The sequence below is a fragment of the Ostrinia furnacalis genome, unplaced genomic scaffold (genome assembly GCF_004193835.3).
Source record: "Ostrinia furnacalis isolate ACB-3 unplaced genomic scaffold, ASM419383v2 OfSCF7316, whole genome shotgun sequence".
In the NCBI taxonomy this organism is placed as follows: Eukaryota; Metazoa; Arthropoda; class Insecta; order Lepidoptera; family Crambidae; genus Ostrinia; species Ostrinia furnacalis.
The window spans coordinates 585,793-612,062 of NW_021137555.1; the positions used below are offsets into that span (position 1 = coordinate 585,793).

General features: G+C 38.5%; 1 protein-coding gene across 1 annotated transcript; it reads left to right on the forward strand.

Annotated features, from left to right (window-relative positions):
- The first annotated feature begins 136 nt into the window (after positions 1 to 136).
- On the forward strand, positions 137 to 26,270 carry Nadk2 (NAD kinase 2, mitochondrial). The gene is made up of 12 exons (XM_028319715.1): positions 137 to 534; positions 6,737 to 6,863; positions 10,371 to 10,535; positions 15,101 to 15,202; positions 16,150 to 16,258; positions 17,562 to 17,671; positions 18,451 to 18,580; positions 19,944 to 20,077; positions 21,012 to 21,151; positions 22,192 to 22,317; positions 23,157 to 23,308; positions 26,217 to 26,270. Exons 1-11 carry the CDS (start codon positions 486 to 488, stop codon positions 23,273 to 23,275), a joined length of 1,311 nt encoding a protein of 436 aa, XP_028175516.1. The 5' UTR covers positions 137 to 485; the 3' UTR covers positions 23,276 to 23,308; positions 26,217 to 26,270.

Consider the following 26,270-nt stretch of genomic DNA (forward strand, 5'->3'; position numbering starts at 1 on the left):
TTATGTTCCTGGTCAGGCTATATAATCGATATTTGCGAAAATAAAAGGTGTTTTGTAACGTTTCATAATTTTTCAGAACGAAACGCAAAACTTCACATTGACAATGACACTTGACAGGAACTGCCACTGTCAAAACTGTCAACCGACCAGCTGTTGTAGAGTTGCTTGTTTGTTGCTATTTCGCGATAAATCCGAAGCTAAAGGACGTGCGTGCGATATCTATAAATACCGTGGCTTATCGTCGTTCATTAACACTGCGAACGGCTATCCAATCTAATCGCCACACCTCTGTATGATTCTCAACCGGGCGGCGCCTCCGTGACGTACTATTATTGCCCCTGGTGATAAAACTGCTTTAGTTACAACTAGAATCGCACAGCGGCTGTACGTTTCTTGCTATCTCCGCTCTGTTAGCACAAAAAAAGTTTGGTGAAAACAAAAAAAAAGTTATAATAACCTAACTTGTGGACTTGAAACTTTATAGGATGTCTGTTTTAAACAATTTCACTGTGACTGTGGCAAAAGGATTGAGACGTGAGTATTCGGCGTTTTTTCTTATCTCTCTACGTGTTTACCTACTAACCTGTTCAGATCATATAATACTGTAATTTATTCATAATCTTTCTAGTAGTTTCAGTCGCTTATTTTTTAGAGTATAACCAGAGTTTATTTACTGTATAATTAGTGCAAAATGTGACACACATATTTGTAGTTTATTTATGGATGGTGATATAGATTTGCTTACTGTTTTGTTTTGTTTTAAAAATGATTAAATTTGTTTAAATACATTAACAATAATAGCACTCGAAACACCACTTTGGTTAGATCACTTTAATGCATAAAAATATTTACAAATACTGGTCTAATAGTGACTGAGTTTCTTGCGCTGCTTCTTCTCAGCACTGGCCCATTTATTGTCCCGAAGCAGTGGTAGGGTTAATACTGGGACATGTAAAATTGCTTTTTAAAAGCCAATTTGTAAATTAAGTTTTAAGTATGAGATTGCTGTAACTGTTGCTTAATTTATTAGTTTCCTTCAAACATTTCTTCTCTGTAGGCCTAAAGATCTTACACTCTATTGGAATTAAAAACTATAAGAATAAAGACTTGATACCAAACAGAACTTTTTCTTCCATTTATGTGAGCATAGAAGCATGTCTAATAACAAAGTTCAATTATTATTTTCAATCATGACTCCAATGCATGATCGGTTGATCAGTCATGAGAGTCAAATGTTAACACGAACATTGTTTTTTGCCAAGTCATATCCTTAGGCTATGAGAAGACAATGAAGAATTAAAATTGACATGTTTTTAAACATGCCTTTGAAATAGCTTCATATTTTTCAACTTTAATTTATGGAAAAACTGAGAAAAATTACCTCATTGCTTTTGTTTTTGACATCGAATAATTCCATTAACATTAACACCTATAAGTATTAGACAAAATGCAAAAATGATTTTGACATAATTTGCTCATTATTACTTTTCTTTTAACATAATATTATACTTAAAATCTTTAACATTTGTATGCCGACAAGGCTGATCACGGCTTGAACACATATTTTGTTTGTACATCATACTCCTCTTTTGAATTTGAATTTGAATTTGAATCATGCTTCCACAAACTGTCTGGCCATTATAGGGGGTGTAGGCCAAATCTACCATTTGCCTCCTGCAGTGGAGACGAAATGGCCTGATGATAGTTCAATGAGTTATCGAATGTATTAGATATCTATTTCTAAATGTTTATCATAATAACTTATAATTATGCAGCATGTAGCTGATAGATATCAAAACAGGAAGATAAATATCTTGTTTTCCCTAGTAATTAATTTATTTCAAGACCTTTTACATGGTAGACAGTGGGCATTTCTAAGGTATTTGACTACATCGCTTCCTCTCTAAGGGTTTTCTGGAAGATATCACTACGTGGCTATTAGATGGTTTAAGTACCACCAACAGTCAGTAAATTTTTCTCAAGTTTTATATCATGTTTAAGACATAACGCGGTCCTTTTCTAACATGGTTAATTTTACTATACATGTATTTAGAATCATGATCATCATCAAAACATTTAGTATTTAGTACCTACATTGTATGCAGAAAAACTCAAAGGTGACTGACTGACTGACATAGTGATCTATCAACGCATAGCCCAAACCACTCAGGATCAGGCTGAAATTCGGCATGCAGGTAGATGTTATGACGTAGGCATCCGCTAAGAAAGGATTTTACGAAACTCCACCCCTAAGGGGGTAAAACGGGATCGACGCATACGAAGTCGCGGGCGGCCGCTAGTGCAAGTATATATCCCATTCCCAGTAAGTTATTTTACTTGCACTCTGACCTCATTATAAACAAACCTATCACTTTATCACCTAAACGATATTATAATTAGGTGTTAATGGTCAATAAATCATTTATCTGTGTCAGTAAGGAAATACTCTCATAGATTTGGAAATTCCTGTTAATATTATTTCCCTATTGACTTATTTATTAAAATAATGTTTAATAAATTAATATAATTCTAAATAGTATGTATTAAATATCACACCAAACCCTAACTAAACTGAACACACATGAATCAAGCTAAATACTAGTATAAGTAGTCAGGGTCGGACTGGGCCGGAAGGGCCCGGGTGGCTGATCGCAATCCCGAGGCCCGAGACTAGATCATGGTGATGGGATACTATCGAAAAATACTGAGATACACAAATTGAGATAAACAAACTGTAAAAAATTTATTACAATACTAAAATAAAGTAAAATAATAAGTAGGTATTTACTAATAACAAATAATAATATAAAGCTAGCCAATCAACATTTTTTTTAAAACAGGAGAACTTTCAGCTAAGCAGTTAATGACTCGATGACCTGGTAAAGCTTGTCGTCGCCCCAGCAAGGGTTGAGCTCGTGCAGATTGTCGGCCAAGTAATTGTGGTTGCGGAACAGCCAGAAGATCAGGTTGACCTGATCTCAACATCAATGCCGTGGAGAGCGTTGCGCCTAGCTAAATTATGTTTGTGTGACGAGTGGTTTCCCCACAATAGTCCAGCGGCGGCGGGGTTCAAACCAGTGTTCCTTGGATCCCGATTCGGCCAGTCTGACATCTTCACCGTTCGGTATTGTAGCTTTGTTCTATAGTTCAGGATTCTATGTGAGTATCTACTGCTTGACTGTCAAAAATCCAACCAATGAAGGCCAGGGCATCATGAAAGAAACATAAATGGTCAAAGCCCTCTTTCCCACTGGGCACTTAAGCCACGTGCTCAGGGCCCCGCGACGGAGGGGCCCCCCGTCTGTCCGTCTCAAAATACCTTTTTCTAGATGACAAGGGCCCCCTTGATCCGTAAGTGCCCAGGGCCCCTAGTAGGTTAAAGACAGCCCTGTGTTTACATAACTTTTTGTCCTAAATTAAATTAGAGATGTTATACATAAGCAAAAAGGATTTTTTTTTGCTTATAACTTCTTTAATCTTTAATTTAAGGCAAAAAGTTATATTAACATATGTATTTGTAGGCAAAGCAATTTTCTACAAATTATGACTGTACAATTTTTTTGTACGACGCATAGTTTCCGAGACATGACGCGGGCAACCGTAGCACAGGGGCCACGCTGCGCGGGCCCCCTGTGCTACGGTTGCCGCATGCCCCGCAACCCAGGCCGTGTGGGGGCCCGCGCAGGCTGGGGCCCGGCTGGCAAATGCCACCCCGACTGTATGGCCAGTCCGACGCTGTAAGTAGTTGTAAAATAATTAGTACTATTTTGCGAAAATATTTAGGTAGGCAGTCTGATAGGTAGGTATATTGTTGACTGTACTATATCAACTAGAAACTAGATAATAGATAAAAATTTAATACATAGGTATAATATACTAGATAATACGTCCATGCCACAAATCATAAACGCTCCTCCGCAAACACTTTTTGTCCCCAGTTGGGTTCGAACCCTCAACTATTATTGTAGCCCTTAAACTACCACGCTCTTAATACCTACTTATTTATTTTCCACTAGCGGCCCGCCCCAGCTTCGCACGGTTGCAATGGAATTTCCCGGCTTTTCCCTTCTATAATATGCATGTTTTGTACCTATAAACCTTCCTCTTGAGTCACTCTATCTATTAAAAAAACCGCATCAAAATCCGTTGCGTAGTTCTAAAAATCTAAGCATACGTAGGGACAGACAGCGAAAAGTGACTTTGTTTTATACTACATATGTACATTGTACTGATTCAATAAACTTTTTATCAATGAGTAAAATTCCACTACGAGGCATTGAAAGTCTTTATAGGTCAGTAGGGTAGCCCTTATCATGAAATAGAATTTGTGTTACATTATGTAATTATCTATTCTATTTTGTTATATAGATTACTTAACAATTAGATGTTACAGTGACACGAATATAACATGCTAGCGGCCGCCCGCGACTTCGTACGCGTGGACCCCGTTTTACCTCCTTAGGGGTTGAATTTTGAAAAATCCCGTCTTAGTGAGCACCTACGTTCTAAAAGGAACCCCCATGCAAAATTCGATACTCTTAGCACTTGTAGTTTCTGAGATTTCGTGATGAGTGAGTCAGTGACCTTTCGCTGTTATAGATATTTAAAGATAACACACAGAGTTAGCTCACCCAGTTAAGATTTTTTTGTCGTTATTCTAGGCGCCATACAGGGTTCGAAATTATCAAGATAATTATCAACAGTATAAGATATATTTGTGAGAAGAACAAGAACAAGAAATTCTGAGTTACATTGTTTCAAGTATCTTAGAGTTATTAGTTGCGAATGTTGCTTTATATTTTTGGTTCCAGATTGTTGTCCAGTTATCCATCGCTAGTTGTGGAAAATAGATAAATATTTTGACGCTAGATAACGAGTGATCGTTGTGGAGCTAAATAGATAGGTTTTTTAACTATCTATGTTGAATAACGCCCACCACTAGACGCAAGTACCTACGGAAATACACGTTCGAAAACTTCGAATACAGTTCTATTCACGAGCGCATCTTTTTGTTATTATCACGATAATTATCAATGATAATTATCACGATAATAATTATCAGGCGGCCTTAACGCCATAAAAACATTTCTTCCAAGACAGTCTAATGGTTTTTACAAGTTTTTAGATTTTTTTGTTGTTTGAACTAAGTAGAAGTTTTACCTTAATTTATTCTGAAAAAGTCTTTAGCTTAGTAACACTTGACAATTTATTAACATAACATATAACCAAAATATAAATATTGCTGTTTTACAACAATATTGCATAATATGCATGATTGTAAAAGGTGATTAACACTCACCAATTAATGTGTAATTAATTAAATATAAAAATATTTAATAAACGTGACTAAGATAACAGATATGTAAAATGTAATTTTAGATTTCATTAACCTTGGCACCGCCGCGTCACGAAGTAGGTACTCTTTCTGTCTCATTGACTGACTGAAAATATTGTAGGTATCACCTTATTGGAACAATATAGGCCAAATGAATTTTTTAAATATACTGTGCACAAATTGGAAATTACTAACTCAACTTCATAAGTGCCACTTGTGGTCTAAACTGAATAAATATTTTTGATTTTGATTTTATGATTTTTTGATTTTTCAACTCCCCCCGCTAAAACGCTCATTGCAAACGTTGTGATAGGGATAGAGACATTAAATTGTTGGTTTTACAAACTTAATACGATAGAAATAACACAAATTAATAAAAACCACCGGGCATCATTTGGAGAAATTTATCAAATAATAAAAAAAAAAACAAATTAAAATATAGATTTTTCTCAAAAAGTAGAAATTTATTATTACTTGTTGCCGTTTTCTGGGTATTTTTTGTATTTTATTAGAACCATCTGTTATTTAGCATCATTACTGTTTTTATTTTATCAGGATATTACCTTTTAGTTCAATAGTTATAACGTTTTCTTTACAATAAGTAAGTAATTAAAAATTAAAAGAAAAAAAAACCTCATTTTTTTCAATTTCTTCCTTCGATAAAAATGGGTCTAGTTTAACCTATTTTTATATTTGCATTTTATCAAGACACAATTTTTCGGTAGACAGAAAAGTAATTTGCTAACTAATTAGATTCTTTTGTTTATCCATAAGGTGACTTTGGCTAATCAATAAAAATATTTTGCATTGAACAAACACGTTTGTTGTTGCAAAACAATGTCTTTCGAGGTTTTATCTTATCTATAATTATATTATTGTTCTATAATTTATTAAATATTTATACCATGACTGTATTATTAGTACTACTTACATACCCCCTACATAAACAATAACAAAATTCTAGAAAAAAAAAACGAGTTTCGCGATCTTATTAAAGTGTCAGAATAGGTTCCTGTGATGACAGTTAAAGTGTTAACCACTCTCGAATCGATGGTTCTGGGTTCAATTCCACGAGCCATTGGACGTCCACTACTGAACATAGGCTTCCCCCAATGCTTTCATTGTTGCCCGGTTGGTAGCCTTCCTGCGACCTTTACGATGTCGTCGGTCCACCTTGTGGGTAAACGTACCACGCTATATTTTCCCATTGCCCTCCTTTGCTGTGCCATCGACTGTCAGTTCTGCGTACTATGTGCCCTATCCATTGCCACTTCAGCTTGCTAATCCGTTTACGGTTCTCCTCATTTCTGATTCGATCTATTTGTCCCTAGGCCCGGTTTTTTGATCCACTCGCCATTTATAATTAGTATAGTAAATACATACTTATCTGATTGGTTCCAGGTCTTCGCCAAAACAAGGATCTGATATCCGCAGCGCGTCGTGGGAGCACCAACCAGGAGGCCAGCCCTCGTCTCCAGATGGAGAAATGCCTCATCGTCTCCAAGGTCACGAGATACGAATATGAGAAGTAAGTTACCTATCCTTCAATCTTTGCTTTAGACAGCCATTAATTTTTTTCACATCAGAAATTTTAAAAAGAAAATGCATTAAATTGCATACCCACGCAGTTTTTGCCGCGACAATAATAACGGGACTATTCCCACCTCCCGTTCCCACCGCTGCAACTCCTGTGTAGCCAGGATCTACAGCTTGACCGCCAATAACCCAACCAGTGAAGGTCAAGCTTGTCCCGGGGGAAAATTAACTGTCATTGGACCCGCAACGAAATTAATCAGAACATAGGAGTGAAAAGCGGATGACAGGGGACAATCAAAGGTTTAAATAAGGCGTTAAAACAATTTATATCATTTTTTTCAAAGATTTGTAGCAATTTGTATTGCCCAAATTACTAATAGTCCCATTAGCCCCTCGTGTTAAGCTAAATAAGCTTGTGTTACGAGTGGGCTCACCACAATAGTCGAGCGGCGGTGGGATTCGAACCCGCGTTCCTCGGATCTCGAGTCGGCCACTCATTAAAAACAATGATTTTTCCGCAAATGTTTAGAATAACTTTATTCTGCGCACTAACTTGACCTTGCCCTGCAATTTAAAAATAAGTTGTCCTACAAAATTCGCACTGAGTAATGTATTGTTTTTAATAATACTTATAATAGCGATAGTGATAAACGTGCCGACGTTCATAACAACTTGAAGTTATGACATGAATAAGTATTGTGATAAAATTCCATAATATTATTTTCATGAGAGCTTAGAACGCGCGGGACGGATCTTGACTCGAACTTGGAGTACTTAGCCAAAAAAATGGGATGTGATGTGATGCCCTACTCGGACAAAAATTGGCACTTTAAACTTTAATAATTTGCAAACAGATCCTTAAATGGAAAAAAGTCTTAGAAACTCCTAAGTCATTTTAAAATAGCTATCCAACGATGTGGTAGAAGATGAAAAAAAAAACATCCCCACTTTACATGTAGGGGAGCTATCCTAAAAAAATTATTTTCAAACTTTTATTCTACCATTTTGTCGGCGTGATTAATATACATACTTCTAATTACAGCTCCCTAATGTCAATAGTTTCCAAGCAAAACCTCGGACAAACAGACAGACAGACATATCGAAACTATAAGGGTTCCTTGTCAGGACTACGGAACCCTAAAAACGAGTTTTTAGGAATAGAATGAAGTAGTCTTGGTAAGATAGTGAGTGTCAACCAGTCAACTAAGTACCTATCTTACTCAAATTAAACTTTTTATCAGCCGAACAAAATACTGTTAGGTATGTAACTAAATATTCGATCGTGCAAATACGGTCCCGGAAAGTCTATAATTAGAGAAACTAACGCGCATTTTGTTTACTCTCCAACTGATATGAAGTCTTGAACGGACCATTACTGGTAATATTACCAATTATATCCAGTCATTCATGTGACCTGTAGATAACGTATTGAATCATCTACTTAATATACAGACAGCACATTAAATCAAATCAAATTAAATTATTTAATCAATACCTAGGCCCTTTCCAGGGCGCTTATACACGTCCCAAAGTCAAACGATTTTAAAAGGTCAAGTGACTTCACTTATGGTCGTATGTCCCCTAGATGGGGCAAAGGGCGTCCACAACAGTCCTCCATCGCGTTCGGTCTTGAGCTATGTGTTTGATCTCGCTCCAAGTCTTGCCGATCTTCTTCGCCTCGTCTGCTACAGTGCGCCGCCAAGTTTGCTTGGGGCGACCACGCTTGCGTTTTCCTTGGGGGTTCCAATCCAGAGCCTGCTTGGGGATGTGATCGGGATCCCTTCGGAGAGTGTGGCCAATCCAGTTCCACTTGCGGCGCTTGATCTGCTGGTCGATCGGACGGAATTTCTCGGAAAAAGGTCAAGTGGCAAAAATCAAAAACTAACCTAGGGATGTTATGGATATGTAGTTTTGGTTATGGATACGGTTACGGATATAGGATTAATATTATACCGGTTACGGTTACGGATATTTTTTTATTCCGGATATCCGAAAGTTTCGGTTACGGTTACGGATATCTGTGCTTTAAAATGCAATTTGCAATAGTTGTCCAAAACGGTTCATTCATGGCCGCACACTTGCTTTATGTATACGTCGATAGTATGGATATCACATATGATATTGAGGGATTGTTTTCTATTCTCTTCGATTATGTCATAGATAAAGATAGAAAGATCTAATGAACTAAGGAAGAAATAATATCTTGATAGGAAGTTGTTATTAGAAGTGGAAAGCAGAAGGCCAATGGTAACATTGATTACATGTAAGTGCGGAGTCGAGACTGCCAGCCTGTCAATCAAGTCACAAGGATAAAATGGTCGATTCACACATAATTAGTGCGCCCAGTACCTCTAGCATGAACAACTTTCGTCTTCGAATCGTTTGCGTATTCGATACTCAATCTTCGAATTAAACGATAAAGTGACAATTTTGATTCTCAAAATAAGTATCGTGCAACCACATCTCATACTAAGTTCACTTTAAGACACGTTCACAAGGCATCTGTTGTAGTTTTCTTACTAAATCTTTTGATGGCGATTCGAGTACGCAAACGATTTGAACTCGATTTTTTTTCGTGCTAGCCGTACAGAACTCATCAAACCCTATGCGGCCGCATGAGAATGTGACCGCGGTAACAAACAGATTTAAAAAGGAGAAAGGCGAGCTTAAGCGAGCATTTTCTCCCAGCTTATGGTGTCATAGCTGGGAGAAAGTGCTTACTTAAGCTCTATGTTTAGCTGGATGTACTCTCAGTTACACCCGTCAATTGGCGGTGTCAACTAACCTATTAATCTAATAGCTTGTTTGTCATTTAGCTACCATTACACAACTTACGTAATGTTTTTGCATCGGACACATAGCTGAGTGTCAACACGACTATAACTATTGAATCGTAACATAATAATATCTTGTTTATATTTACATTTAACGGACAAATAACCGTCTATGCTTGATATTAGGTAATCTTTGACTTTACCAAACTGGATCTTAGTGGATCTCTTACTTTCTCTATTAGGTCCATGGACAAATACTATTCCTCAGTTAAAAGATATCTGACGATCGAAGAATCAGTCCTTAATCAGCGACATAAAACAACACCAGCAAAACTAAAACAAAGGCCTGATTTTTCAATCATCAAAAAACTTATGTGAAGAATAAAACTGGCCTAGACAGTTTCTGTATGGGGAATATGTCATAATGTCAATTTTATTCATAAGTTAAAAACTTAAAAGATATCCGACAGTTGAAAAATAAGCCCTAAGCGTGGATTCGACCGAACAAGAGTAAATATTTCTCAGAATAAATCGTCAGTTATTCGACATTTTGACATATTTCCCATACTGAAACTGTCAATGTGCCAGTTATACCAGAAGTTATTCTCGGATAAAAGTTTGGTTGAATCGGGCTTTAATGAAATAAAGAACTTGCCACCGCTCATTTGGTATTGAGCATTCGGTAACATTGGTATCAACTGCAATATTCTCTTTGATATTTCCAGACATTGCCACGAGAACACGTCAGAAGCGGAATTGGAGAAGATCCTGCGGAAGCGAGGGTCCGACTTCGACACCATGGTCAGCAACCATAGAGAACAGAAGGCGTTTGAGGAGAACGTGGCTAAGAGGCTAAAGGAGATGGGGGTGAAGGTGGAAATGGCTAGCAGGTACTGTTCAAAAGAGGACTTCAAATGAAAATTCTTTTTTAATTTAGATTAATTAATAACATCTAGGTCGATAGTCTTCACGAATGCTCTACTCTGATCTAACTCTTTGTTTGTTTGATCTAAATCAGGGCTTCTCTAAATTATTTGAGACGCGCCCCCTTTCGACCATAAAAAAATATTCCGCGCTCCCTCAGTCAAGATAGTTATTGGTACTACACATGTCATGGGTTACCGATTCGAAGATGAAAGATGTTAGTACGAATCAGCTATAATGTCGTCCAATGTCATCTTTCACTAGTGTTTGGCTTTGTCAACTGAAAATGTATGGGGAAAACTAAGCGAGTGGTCTAGTTTGAAGTGCCTCACTTTTGCGTTTACTTACTATGTATCTATGCTTTATTATTCAAAGTTTATTATGTACGTAGTATGTAGGCCCTTTTCAGGGCACTTTTACTCGCATCTCTAAATTCTAAGTCACTCGATTTCAAGTAGCTTTTTTGCAGTACATACGAGTATCTTACAAAACTAATCTAAAAGAATGTGACAGTATCACAACAATAATTTTTATCGATTCCTAACGATTATCATTTGATTAAATCGAATAACATTCATTTAGCACAATCGCTAGATATCGATTTATGACGCATGAATAATTTTTGAAGTATTTTTTGGCGGGAAAGTGACGCGTCACTTTGACGTCATTTGTTTTTAAAAATGTGTGTTTATGTAAAATAATGCTGAATTATTAAAATTAACCTTGGGTTGCACCATCTTACTAACATTAATCAACTTACATAACCATAACCAGTGTTTTTTGTAGGAGTTTGACTGACATTTGACGGTTGTTATATTAAAGTAAGATGGTGCAACCCAGCCTTAGTTTTCATCATTATCACCAGATCATTTCTCTACTGTAGAATCACGACCCTCTAATTTACCAGAGGCAAATGGAGGATTTGGCCTGCACTCCCCACGCTGGCCAGACGGGTTGGGGAGGCCTGATGTTCGCACATTTCCACCTGAGTTGCACCACCTATGTTTAACCGTAACTATAACCATAGCTGCTTCTTTTTGCATGGAGTTTGACAGATTTTTGACGTGTATTACAGTTATAGACCTAATATACTGAACTGTCCTATCCGTGACATTGACAGCGGGGCGCCACCGTCAATACCGGATCGCTGGTTCTGATTTTTGCCATGTTGGAAACTAAATAGTTGAACGATGGTGGCGTCCCCTTGTCAATGAGTTTTGTGGGACAGTTCAGTTTAAGTCATCTATAAAATAAGATGGTGCAACCCAGCCTTAGGTTTTGGAACGGTTTCGCCAAACGTCACGCGATCAGAAAAATAAAAACAAAAACGAATCAACACGTTTACTTCATGCGATGGATAAAAATATCACGTGTGCTACGTCACATTCTAGAAGAAATATCTTTAAAATCCTTAGTTACTTTGTATTATAATTCCGTTTTTTGGGAAGTATACGTAGTTCAGTAAATTATGACTGACATCAAATAAGGTGATCAATGTTTGTTGCAATATAGAGCTTATTACAACCACGGAAAATGCTATAGTGTTTAATTTGGTATGATTTACAAGAGGTGAATGATAGGCACTGGTTATCAATGTTAATTAAAATGTAAAGGACAGTGCCAATCCATGTATGGAAGTTGGACCAAGTGCTGCCCAGAATGAAACGATAGTGCATTTTGTTCCTCAGGCCAATACTAATTTGTAAACCGAAGCGCACTGAAGTCTATCCCTGGAGTTAAGAGAAAAAAAGAGTTTTGTTTTGAATTATTTACATACAAAATATCATCGATGTATACGTACTACGCATAAGATTTAACGATTGTGGCATTAAATAACACTTGCTACGTTGAACTTAACCATACTGCATCCGTACACCTTACTTTAGTACGACTTCGACATTCTTTATAAGCGATCAAGCGCTGTTGCAGTAGTTTGGTTACTTGACAAAAATTAATTATTTCCAAAATGGAGCAAGAAGTTTTAGCTTACAATAACTTCAATAATCGATTGTAATACACCAATAAATTGATTTTTTGCAAGTATAGAAAACTAAAACTTCTTGCTTTATTTTGGAAATAATGAATTTTTTCAACTTACCAAACAATTAAAACAGCGCTAGATCGTTTATAAAGAATGTCTAAATCGCACTAAAGTAACGTGTACGGATGCATTATGGTTAAGTTCTACATAGCGAGTGTTATTTAATGCCACAATCGCGAAATCTAATGCGTAGTACGTATACATCGATGATATTTTGTATGTAAATAATTCAAAACAAAACTCTTTTTTTCTCTTAACTCCAGGGATAGATTTCAGTGCGCTTCGGTTTACACATTAGTATAGGCCTGAGGAACAAAATGCACTATGGGTTGATTCTGGGCAACACTTGGTCCAGACCCTGGCACTATCCTTTGGTTTGATTATTACTATTAGTATAGAGATTATGACTACTTTAATTACGTGGTGTCATTAATAGATGACAAAATGATAATTATTTGTCCGTCAGACAGATAATTAGAAAATATTGGACTCGTATTTTTTATTTTCTTTCATAATAAAATAATAGCAGTGCTATATCGAGTTGAAATGGCGCGTTACGTCACGCCTATGTAGATTTTTTCTTAGAAGTGACGTCACGCGACATTTCAACTCAATATAATAAGTTGGTATGTATTTGTGAAAAAGTGCCGCTAGAAAGACAATAGTTTGATTAATAATAATTCCCGTTTTTGTTAAATTTTTCTTTACTGCACCGCTCCTATTGACTGTAGGGTGATGTTAAATACCCTAAAGCCTTCGTCGATAAATGGCAAACAATTTTTCAAATCGGACCAGTAGGTAGTTCCTGAGATTAGCACGGTCAACCAAAAATTCTTCAGCTTCATAATATTAGTATAGATTGAGTAGTTTATGTAACATGTGAACTATCAACCAACTCCAATTTGGTAGCAATAAACTTTTTCGGTATTATTTAATAGTGATATCTGTTATCACGTATGATGTTCTTATCACGCGTAATAAATTACGAATGAACGTCCTTCACACTTGAAAATATTATGCTAAGTCGTATGTCAGTACAGTTCGATTCATGAATTTATTACAAAAAAGTTTGTGTTGGAAAAAAATATCTCTTTTCGTACTAAATATCAATTAAGTATTTACACTCGTTTTTGGTAACTATAGGTGTTTACGCACATAATATTTGTTACTTTTGGTCATGTAAGTGACTATATTTGTGGTTTTTAATGAGTAATTATATGTTCTTTAAACTCAAATGTCGGTTCTTAAAACCGCCATAAAGCGCCATCTGTAAAAATAGGCGAATATTACAATCACAATTGTTTTCGTATAAAAAAATGAGTCATCCAAAGACTTCAAAGATTATTTAAATAAATTGCCAAATATCTACAGTCCTTCTTTACTTGTATACCTATTACAAAAACTTTTTTTTTACATTTAAATAACAATTAAAAAATATAAACTGAATTTTATAGGCTGTAATTTGATAATAGATACTTTAGCACGTAATGGTTATATTTTTTATTTTATTGCCTTTAAATCCCAAGTCGATAAAAAAAATGCGTGTCACTGTACAAATAACGCACTGTATTGGGGGTTTGTCCTTCCTGCAAAATAGATAAAAGTGAGTGCAAAACAATGCGATAAAACGATAATATTTTAGGTCATACATTTGCGTTTCTAGATATTTCTTTGCTAATAGTTGTTTAGAGTCCTAGATTATTTGAGCAGACTATAGAAATTTCTCTGACTCTTTTGTAATGCGAACAACGGGACTATTCCCACCTCTCGTTCCCACCGCTGCAACTCCTGTAGCCAGGATCTTCAGCTTAACCGCCAATAACCCAACCAGTGAAGGTCAAGTTTGTCCCGGGGGAAGTTAAACTGTCATTGGACCCGCAACGAAATTAATTAGAAGAACATAGGAGGAGTTTATTTATTTATTTATTAACACCAACAAGACATACACCATTTTAGACAATATTATACACATGCTTATATAATAGTTCGTTATACTTAGTTATAGAGTTCGAAGTTAAGGTTCGACCTCCCTTATAATGTGAACAGCTAGGGACCGGAATTCGTTGCCTGCTGCTGGCTTTCCCGAACACTATAATCTGGGCCTTTTCAAGGCAAGTGTATAGGCTTTTGATTCGTATCATCCTAGACTGCATCTTAACTGAATATCAGATGCGGTGAAATACCTGCCTTATTATGTATAAAAAACTTACTATATTTATCATCATCGTCATTTTCTTCCAGAACAGACGGTGAAATACAACTGCAACGAAACTGCAACTGTCAACAGTCTCTCGACGGACGCTATGGCAGAAACTTAGATGCAAGTCAAAAGTAACTAGCAGTTGCAGTTTCGTTGCAGTTGCGTTTCACCGTCTTTTCTGGGCCTTAGTCGCCTCTTACGACATCCACGGGAAGAGTGGGGATGATACTTTTCTTCTCTGGTGGAACGGGCGTTATTTTAAGATTAATTCATAATTATCTTCGTTACAGACTGACATACAGCGACGATTTGATCAAATGGTGTGACGTGGTCGTGCCGTGTGGGGGTGACGGGACGTTCCTTCTAGCAGCTTCTAGAGTTAGAGACAATAAGTAAGTTTAGTTATTTAATTTTTAGCGTTAAGAGTCGCATCTCAAACTAATTTGAAAATTATAAATAACTTGAAAACTTGTTTAAAGGTTACCTTTAAACATACCAAACATTGATGAAACTAACGCTGGCCGTAACAGCGTATTACACTTGAAAATTTTGACGGGTTCATCCAGTGTCTAAGTAGCTCAGTTGGAAGAGTAATCGCCCGGCAAGCGGAAGGTCGTGCGTTCAATTCCCGCCTTAGGCAGTTAGATTTTTTCAAGTTATTTATAATTTTCAAATAAGTAAGTTTGTATTCACAATTTGATTTTCCAATAATTTGTGCTCAGAGGAAGTGCTCGTCATCGGATCAGTGTGCTTACCATGTGTTTACGTTAGGTTCCACTAGCGACTGAGAAAATAATGACCCTGAAATGATAAATGAAAATGATTTTTAAAACTGTCAACGTCATTATTTTGTCAACTCAATTAAACTACGTTTTCAATTACAATGCAACCAAAAATCTTAATTTACAGGTAATTTAAAAATGAATTAAGTTTTTAAGACCAGAATGAATTTAAAAAAGTCGTGCTTTAGAATTGTTTAGGGAATGGTGTCAAATATCAAATTCTGCAGGTTATGTCGATTACTTGTGTCTTGTATTTATTTATTAACCAAAGTGTCAATTGTTTCACTACCTAGTGTGGAATAAGTGGAAACAAGTGGAATATTTAACTACTTAGCTCGCATCAATACTTATGACTATAATTTGTATATTTTAAAGACTGTAAACCCTTGAAAAGGAGGCTGACAATAGTGACTGAGTTTCTTGCGCTGCTTCTTCTCAGCACTGGCCCATTTATTGTCCTGAAGCAGTGGTAGGGTTAATACTGGGATGTGTAAAAGTGCTTTTTAAAAGCCTATTTGCCTAAATAAATGAGTTTTATGATTTTTTTTTTATTCCAGCAAACCAGTGATCGGATTCAACAGCGCCCCTCATAAGTCGGTAGGCCGACTGTGCCTTCCCACCTGGTGTTCAAACGATGTTAAGGGTGCGCTACACGCTCTCAAGGAGGTAATGTAATGTTTTAGTTAGTGTAATCCTGTATAAGGCAGTGGGAGTATAGTTCCCACCATATTTGTAGGCAGATTGTGCCTGTTAACCTGGTGTTCAAACGACGTTAAGGGTGCGCTACACGCTCTCAAGGAGGTAAGTGACTATTTTAGTTGCTTTCTATTTGGCGGTGGGAATATAGTTCCCACCATATTTGTAGGCAGATTGTGCCTTCCCACCTGGTGTTCAAACGACGTTAAGGGTGCGCTACACGTTCTCAAGGAGGTAAGTGATTATTTTAGTTGCTTTCACCATTTATTTGGCGGTGGAAATATAGTTCCCACCATATTTGTAGGCAGACTGTGCCTTCCCACATGGTGTTCAAACGACGTTAAGGGTGCGCTACACGCTCTCAAGGAGGTATGTTACTTTTTCAGTTGTTTTAACCCTTTATAAGGAAGTGGGAATATAGTTCCCACCATATTTGTAGGCAGATTGTGCCTGTTAACCTGGTGTTCAAACGACGTGAAGGGTGCGCTATATGCTCTCAAGGAGGTAAGTGATTATTTTAGTTGCTTTCACCGTTTATTTGGTGGTGGGAATATAGTTCCCACTATATTTGTAGGTAGACTGTGCCTTCACACCTGGTGTTCAAACGATGTTAAAGGTTACGCTACACGCTCACAAGGAGGTAAATAGTTATTTTAGTTGCTTTCACCGTTTATAAGGTAGTGGGAATATAGTTCCCACCATATTTTTAGCCTTATCTTAGAAGCCTGATTGGCAGTTTCAGTATGGAAAATATGACAAAATTATAAGTTTAATTCAGATAGAAGTTATCCCATGATGATAAAATTAGCCCTTAGTCGCTTATGACGACATCCACTCCCGATTCCCGTTTATCATCATCATCATTTCAGCCACAGGACATCCACTGCTGAACATAGGCCTCCCCCAATGATTTCCACATCACTCGGTTGGTAGCGGCCTGCATCCAGCGCCTTCCTACTAAAGCCCAGTCTCTGAGCACTGACTGTTGTCCAATGACCCCAAGCTACCCATCCTTATCGCTCGCGCGTAATTATGTTGCTGTCGCGCTCGCACACTCACTGCGGCCGCCCGTCGCACAGTGGCGACAGCAATATAATTACGCGCGAGCGATAAGGATGGGTCGCTTGGGGTCATTGGACGAAATTCTACGTGCTCAGAGACCAGACTATATCTTTATGAGATTTATCAGTCCACTTAATGGGTGTGCTCATGCTATGGTAATTGTCCCGTTTAATGCTCTTTTCTAAATCGTCGTTTATTCCTTCCTTTACAGGGCCGGTTCAGATGGATGCGTCGCTCGCGGATACGCACGACGATCACGTGCGAACAGAAGTTACTCGATAAGATCACACCGGTGGACCTGCACACTTTGCACTTCTGCAGGTTTGTGATATTATGTCGTCATCATTAGAGAAGTAGGGATGTGGCCTAATGGGAGAATAAAGAGCAAAACACACACTTATGCGAGCCGAATGAATCGTTTTTTTTTGTAGTCGGGTTACAGTTTTTCAAACTTTCTTTGCTAAAGTCCGGTCGTTGAGAACGTAGAATTTCGTCCAATGACCCCAAGCTACCCATCCTTATCGCTCGCGCGCAGTGGCGGATTTACAGTTTTGCCGCCCGTAGGCTAGGGTGGGGTTGGATCTTTATTCAACTTTCATCTGCTGAAATCGATTAAGCGTCATCTGAAATGTGCCGCCCCTAGACCGCGGCCAATACGGCCTATTGACAGATCCAGGACTGCTCGCGCGTAATTATTTTAAATAAATAAAGTCAAAGTCAAAAGTCAAAATTTCTTTATTTGTTTAGACTAATAAATAGTTCTTACAAATCGTCATATGCTCTTAAGGAGCCTCTACATGTCTCATAATCTTTTTACCCTACCAGCGCTTCGAGACCAACATTTGGCAAGTGTATAATATCAGTCGCGACAGCAATAAATTATATTGCTGTCGCGACTGTACGACGGGCGCCCGCAGTGAGCGTGCGAGCGCGACAGCAATATAATTACGCAAGCGATAAGGATGGATAGCTTGGGGTCATTGGACGAAATTGTACGTGCTCGGCGAACAGACTTTAACCCTCGATGCGCGAGTCTAACTTGCATTTGGACGGATTTTTTATTTAATAGGGGTTTTAACATACATAAACGTATTCCCCAGGTATCCCCCAGTGTCGCACTTGCACGACGGCCCGGATTCCCCGGACCCGCGTTCCAGGACAGAGTTCGCGCCGGACGAACCAAGCACCACATTGTCCACTAAAGTACTGCCGTTCTTGGCGCTCAATGAGGTGAGTGTTTGGAAAATATATTAAACTAGCTGTGCCCCGTGGTAAAACGTAGCCTATGTGTTAATCCAAGGTGTCAGCTAACTCCATACCGAATTTTACTAAAGTCGCTCCAGCCGTTTAGAAGTAACAAACACACACTAACATACGCCTTTATAATATTAGTGTGATAGTTTTATTGTAATTACGGATTAGCAAGCTGAAGTGGCGATGGGCAGGGCACATAGTACGCAGTACTGACGGCCGATGGGGCAGCAAGGTTCTGGAGTGAAGGCCGCGTACCGGAAAACGCAGCGTGGGGCGTCCACCCACAAAGTGGACCGACGACATCATAAAAGTAGCAGGAAGGCGCTGGACGCAGGCCGCTACCAACCGGGCAACATGGAAAGCATTGGGGGAGGCCTATGTTTAGCAGTGGACGTCCTATGGCTGAGATGATGATGACAGGGTGGTCAGTTACCTATACTTGCACACACAGCTCGTAAAACTGAAGGGAATCCTTGGGCTTTTGTCCAAAAGTACCTAGACATGTTTAGGCTGAAACAAAATCGGTAGATTTTTTGAAAAGCCTTGAGTAAGGCCCAGAACAGACGGTGAAACGCAACTGCGACGAAACTGCAACTGCTAGTTACTTTTGAGTTGCATCAAAGTTTCTGCCATAGCGTTGGTTGAGAACAACCATTTTGAAACTTTCAGTTTCAGTTTCATTCATCAGAATCATCGGAAAGTTGCAGTTTCGTTGCAGTTGCGTTTCACCGTCTGTTCTGGGCCTAAAAGATCCATTTTCGCACAGGTATTCATCGTAGAAATCAGGATACAACAAATAAGTAATGTAATAGTTAATTTGGTAGTTATTTTTTATTATTTTTGTTAGTTTGCTTTTCTTTACAAGTGACTTTTTTATTTTTCATAAAAAATACATCTGTACATGTATAAAGAAATTGTGGATTTGACCTAGATTTGGTATAATTAATTATGTTGTTTATTTATCACTGTTTTAACCTTAAGTTAGAGGTGTATGAAATTGTTAAAATAAAATAAAACTGTATGTAGTTATTACGAATTAGAAGTTTTCATTCACATCAACCTATTGTACAAAGGCGTTATCAATAAATTTTCAACTTTGTATCTTATAATAATACATCTAAATCCATTGAAAGTAAATAATTACACTCGTGTTCTAATGCCCGTTTTCACAATCAATCCCTAATTTTTAAATGACCCCTATGGTAACATATAACAGGAATTTTGTTTTCATAGGGGTCACTTAAAAATTAGGGATTGATGGTGAAAACGGGCATAAGTCTTCTAAGAGTATGATACAAAAACATCGAACCAAACACCATCTCTCTCTCTCTCTTACCAGGTGTTCATAGGAGAGAGCGTGACGTCGCGAGTGTCGCTCCTCCGACTTCAAATCGACAACGGCAAGTGGACTCACACCAAAAGCTCAGGTCTTTGTGTTACCACCGGCACTGGAAGCACTTCGTGGCATTTCAGGTGAGATATGTTTCATAATCATCATCATCATCATCAGAAAGAAATAAAGAAAGAAAATATTTTTATTTAAAGCCTGGTCCGTGAGCACGTAGAATTTTGTCCAATGACCCCAAGCTACCCATCCTTATCGCTCGCGCGTAATTATATTGCTGTCGCGACTGTGCGACGGGCGCCCGCAGTGAGTGTGCGAGCGCGACAGCAACATAACTACGCGCGTGCAATAAGGATGGGTAGTTTGGGGTCATTGGACAAAATTCTACGTACTCACAGACCAGACTATAGAAAGATTAAGAAGGCTCAAGGTCACCCAAAGAGCGATAGAGCGTGCTATGCTCGGAGTTTCCCTGCGCGATCAAATCAGAAATGAGGAGATCCGCAGGAGAACTAAAGTGACCGACATAGCTCGCAGCATTGCTAAAATCAAGTGGCAGTGGGCGGGGCACATAACTCGTAGAGACGATGGCCGCTGGGGCAGAAAAGTTCTCGAGTGGCGACCACGGGCCAGACGTAACGTAGGCAGGCCTCCCACTAGGTGGACCGATGATCTGGTGGATGTCGCGGTAAGCACCTGTATGGCTAGCACGAAAAACTTTCGAGTTCGAATCGTTTGCGTACTCGAATCGCCATCAAAAGATTTAGTACGAAAACTACAACAGCGCCCTTGTGAACGTGTCGTAAAGTGAACTTAGTGTGAGAAATGGTTGAACGAAACTTATTTTGAGAATCAAAATTGTCACGTTATCGTTTCATTCCAAGGTTGAGTATCGAATTTTGTCGAATACGCAAACGATTCGAAGTCGAAAGTTGTTCATGCTAGAGGTACTGGATGCGGGAAACGCAGGACCGGTCGTGGAAATCCTTGGGGGAGGGCTTTGTCTAGCAGTTTAAATGTATTTCGGCATTTGGTTAAAATCCTGAATATGTTCTGTTGCAGTATAAACTGCCTCCGCACTCACTCCGTTCTGGAGCTGATGAAGATCCTCTCAGAAGATTACCAGGTCAAGCTGGACACAAGTCTCGAGAGAGCGCGAGAAGTCACCGAGAGATACAACCAGAAACTCATGTTCGCGCCAGGTTCGTATTTAAAATATCGATGGCAAAACTATCGATACTTCGACAACACTACAAAATAAATACATTAAATCGGAAATCATCAATCAATTGAAGTATCGATTTCGATATTTGTATAGAATCTACTTGTTAGTTCTTGGTTGGTTTAGTTTTTATTTTGAGTTTTGACAATTATGTTTAAGTTATGTTTTGGTAGCAATAGATGGCTCTGATAATACTTTAGTTCGTGGTTTTAATTTTTCTGTACTTTATGTAAGTACCCCCAGAGTTTTGACGTATTTGCTCTGTGACAGCAAGCATTATAATTTACTTCTACAAACTATACGGTGTTTCATTGACGGCACCCGACCTCATGGTTGAACAATATTATCGATTGTATTTATATCCGTCATCATTAGCATAATTAATTATCATTATCACGAGCATCATTATCATCATCAAATTGTTGTCTCCACTACAGGAGCACGACCCTTTCTAATTTACCAGAACTCCTAAAGTCCGGTCGCCGAGCAGATAAAATTTCGTCCAATGACCCCAAGCTACCATAGGCAATAATTATATTGCTGTTGCGCTCGCACACTATGTGTGTCTGTGTGTGCGAGTGATAAGGATGGGTTGCTTGGGGTCATCGGACGACATTCTATCTGTGCGGCGACCGGACTTTAACTTTACGAATAGACTCGCAGTTGGGAATGAAATATTAATTGGTGTATTCGTACGTAGTGGTGCCGAATCATCGATACTTCATCGATTTTATCGATAGTATTATAGCCCATCATTACAATCTATATTTATAAAAGCGAAAGGTCACTGATTGACTGATTTACTCACTCATCACGAAATCTCAGAAACTACAAGTGCTAGGAGTCTCAAATTTTGCATGGGGGTTCCTTTTAGAACGTAGGTGCTCACTAAGAGCGGATGTTACGAAACTCCACCCCTGAGAGGGTACGAAGTAGCGGGCGGGCGCTAGTCATTACATAATTTGTCTATAACATGATGGTTCCCATGGAGATATTTTTTAATAATTCATTTTTTTGTAGATTCAGAGCAGCTAGCTTATAGCGTGCGAGAGTACATAACATTTGAAGACTGGCCCGCGCCTAGGGGTCTACGAGTGAGGGACAAAGCGACCTCTGTCAAGGTCAAGTCACACTGCACTGACGCTGGTAAGTCACTCCAAATACACATTTGTTTGACCTTTAATAGTATGCTAGCTGTAAAGGTGTAACTTATCATATGCAAGGTTTTTTTATTACTGACATTTTAGTAGCCTTAGCATTATCAAATCATTAATTATAAGAAATGTTAGAACAACAAGCAAGTTCAATATAAACTACTATAGGCATGTGTCATGTGACATCACGTTCAGCTTTTGCCGATAATGCTAAAGGTCAAATACATTATACGAACACACTATTCTGGTCTTAAAAACTCACAAGTATTCAAATCAACTTTACATTTTTATTTTTTAATTTGCGTGACGTCATTGCTTGTATTACATTACGAAATCTATGACAGATTCGCGTTTCGATAGCTCACAAAAAGTACGTCAAATACTGCGAATTTATTCCGCCAGGTGGCGTATCGTCGATTGAGATCGTTGTCAGTTGCCAATCACGTCATACATTTTGTATGGAATATGGATGACCTAAACTGAACTGTCCCACCAAACTCAATGACAGGGGGGCGCTACTATCGTTCAACTATATGGTTTCCAACATGGCAAAAATCGGAACCAGCGATCCGGTATTGACGGTGGCGCCCCGCTGTCAATGTTATGCATAGGACAGTTCAGTATTTTGGAACTATACTCACGCTCAGCCCACAGAATCATTGTCAGTTGACAATCGCAATCGATTTTGCTGGTATTTTAGAATCTCTTCGTATTTTTCTTAAGTCTTTCCGATAGTTTAAAAAAATTGGACATGTCCAAACCGTCGCTAACCTACAAAATATTTTTGTATCTATTCTACCCTATTGATTTTTGTTCCTTTTATTTTCCCAGGGCTAGTGGTAGACGGCAGCGTGTCGTTTCCCTTCAACGACGGTACTGAAGCGATGCTGGAGATACTGCCAGAAGATTCCCTGATGACTGTGCAAATGGACGACGCTCTGCCCTACTAGGTAGAGACAAGTGATTCAAACTTGAGACTATACTACACTCGCGAGCAAAACTATGGAATCACTTACATGAAGTTGTTTCCACGCCATCTTGTGTACTAACGAATTTGTTAGTAACAAAAAAAGTGACACCATTTTAAAGACTAAACTTTTAACTTTAAATTGATACCAAATTCATTTAAATCACACCAGTATTTAAAAAGATATCCCGGCTGATGTGAAGAAGTAAGGAAAAAGACATGTATCAACTGTTTGATACGTCGCGAGGTGCGGCCTATTTACCCCCTATAAAAGCACGTGTTTTCGGATTTTTGCTTTCACACGTTGATCCATACAAATCTCCGCTTCTTTTGACACTTTACCTGGGAATCAACACCTTCAGAAGCAGCACAAATCGTTGCACTATTGCAAGAAGGGCTCAGCCAGCGGGCTGTCGCACGTCAGCTCCACATAAGCCAGTCCTGGGTTTCGAAAGTTTTAAGACGCTTTCGGGAGACTGGTGGCTTTGTCCCGAGACCAAGTTCTGAACAGCGCCGTGCACATCGCAGAGGGATGACCGTTTTTTCATGTCAACCTCTCTATGAAATCGTCATTTGACTGGTATCAACGTCCAGCAAGAGCTCAGAAATGTTCGTAAGATAGCTGTTAGCGAGTGGACAGTTCGTCTAAGATATAAGCCATAGAATTTGACTCCAAAAAGGCCTGCCACAGGCTCGAAACTGACGGCAGGTCATCGATAAGCACGCTTTCAATTTGCTCGTACACATCTCGATGGGAAGTCGAGCAAGCCACCCTCATTAGCCACTGTTTCAGCGAACCAGCACTGCACAAATCGCTCCCCAGGCCGCCTATAGACCCGACCTCTTCGTCTGCTGCACTGCAAACACAGTCTGCATTCATTGGAGAACAAAACTCTCCTCCATTACTCGCCTTCCCATCAAAATAAGTGCGAGCTAATTGAAAGCGTGCTAGTCGGTGACTTGCCGTCAGTTTCGAGCCCGTGGCAGACCTTTTTGGAGTCAAATTATATTGCTCATATCTTAGACGAACTGTCCACTCGCTAACAACTATCCTACGAACATTTCTGAGCTCTTGCTGGACGTCGATATCAGTCAAATAACGATTTCATAGAGAGTTTGACATGAAAAAACGGTCATCCTTCTGCGATGTGCACCGGCGCTGTTCAGAACTTGGTCTCGGAATAAAGCCACCAGTCTCCTGAAAGCGTCTTAAAACTTTAGAAACCCAAGACTAGCTCATGTGGAGCTGACATGCGACAGCCCGCTGGCTGAGCCCTTCTTGCAATAGTGCAACGATTTGTGCTGCTTCTGAAGATGTAGAGTCCCAGGTAAAGTGTCAAAAGAAGCCGAGATGTGTATGGATCAACGTGTGAAAGCAATAATCCGAATACACGTGCTTTCATAGGGGTAAGGGGGCGTCCATAAATTACGTGAGACAATTTTGGCCATTTTTCAACCCCCCCGCCCCCCTTGGTGAGATTTGGTGAGATTTTGCCAGACCCCCTCCCCCACCCCCCTAATCTCACGTGATATTTAATAAAATGCCTATTTTGCAATGTCTATGCTTCGAGTCTATTAGATTTATATGAAAAAATCAGTAACCCAGTGTCGTGCCATGCGCAGTGCAGGGTTCCGTAGCTTCCCGTCGTTTAGTAAGACAAGCAATTGCTTCAACCTAGGACCAGTTTTTTGATTCATAGTTAAAATAACTAATTGTTAAATTTTGCTACTAATGGTTAAATATTAATAAAATGTAAGTAAACTAATAGTTAAAAAAATTACTAAAAGTCAAGTTAAACATTGTTATAAACACATTTTTTTCTGTTATTTAACCACTTGTCATTTGACATCTGTCAAATTTGACTATTGGTTACTTTAACTACGAATACATAATATTTTCATACGTATGTAATGTCATTTTTTAGGGTTCCGTAGTCCTGACAAGGAACCCTTATAGTTTCGATATGTCTGTCTGTCCGAGGTTTCGCTTGGAAACTATTGGCACTGGGGATCTGTAATTTTGTGAAGGTATATGTATTAATCACGCCGACAAAACGGCAAAATAAAATTTTGAAAAAAAAAATTCTAGTGTAGCTCCCCTGCATGTAAAGTGGGGATGAATTTTTTCAAGGAAAACCATAACGGTTAAGATACATTACTTAGTTTAAGAGTAATAGTCATTTGACTCATGTGTTATACAATTTCTTAACCAGTAAAAAATCCTTAGAAGAAAATATGAAAAGTGACTTTAGATGAAGTAATTGCTTGCTTCTGAAATATATTGTGATAACGACAGACAACTACGGAACCCTACACTGCGCGTGGCACGACACGCACTTGGCCAATTTTTTACGCAATAGCGATGCCGATGACGTTTTTTTTTTAATTTCGAATTTTCTTAATTTCGACATTTATTCTGCATCTTTAGTGTTCACAAATCAGATGGAGGCATTTTTAGTTTAATTTGATTAGACGGTTTAGGATAAATTGTCATTATCATCATAAAAAAAATCATTTTTTTACTTTAATAACCCAGTTTTCTGGAAATTTTACTCTATTTCTTGCGGGAAAAATTACGTGATATTTTCCGAGACCCCCCCTCTCCCCCACGTGAGATTTAGTGAGGTTTTCGTTGACCCCCTCCCCCCCCTAAAAGTCTCACGTAATTTATGGACGCCCCCTAAATAGGCCGCAACTCGCGACGTATCAAACAGTTGATTCATGTCATTTTCCTTACTTCTTTACATCAGCATGGATATCTTTTTAAATACTGATGTGATTTAAATGAATTTGGTATCAATTTAAAGTTAAAAGTTTAGTCTTTAAAATGGTGTCACTTTTTTTGATACTAACAAATTCGTTAGTACACAAGATCGCGTGGAAACAACTTCATGTAAGTGATTCCATACTTTTGCTCGCGAGTGTATATTCTAACGTACTCTAAAGATAGTTTCATCCACGAAGACGCGCCCCACCAT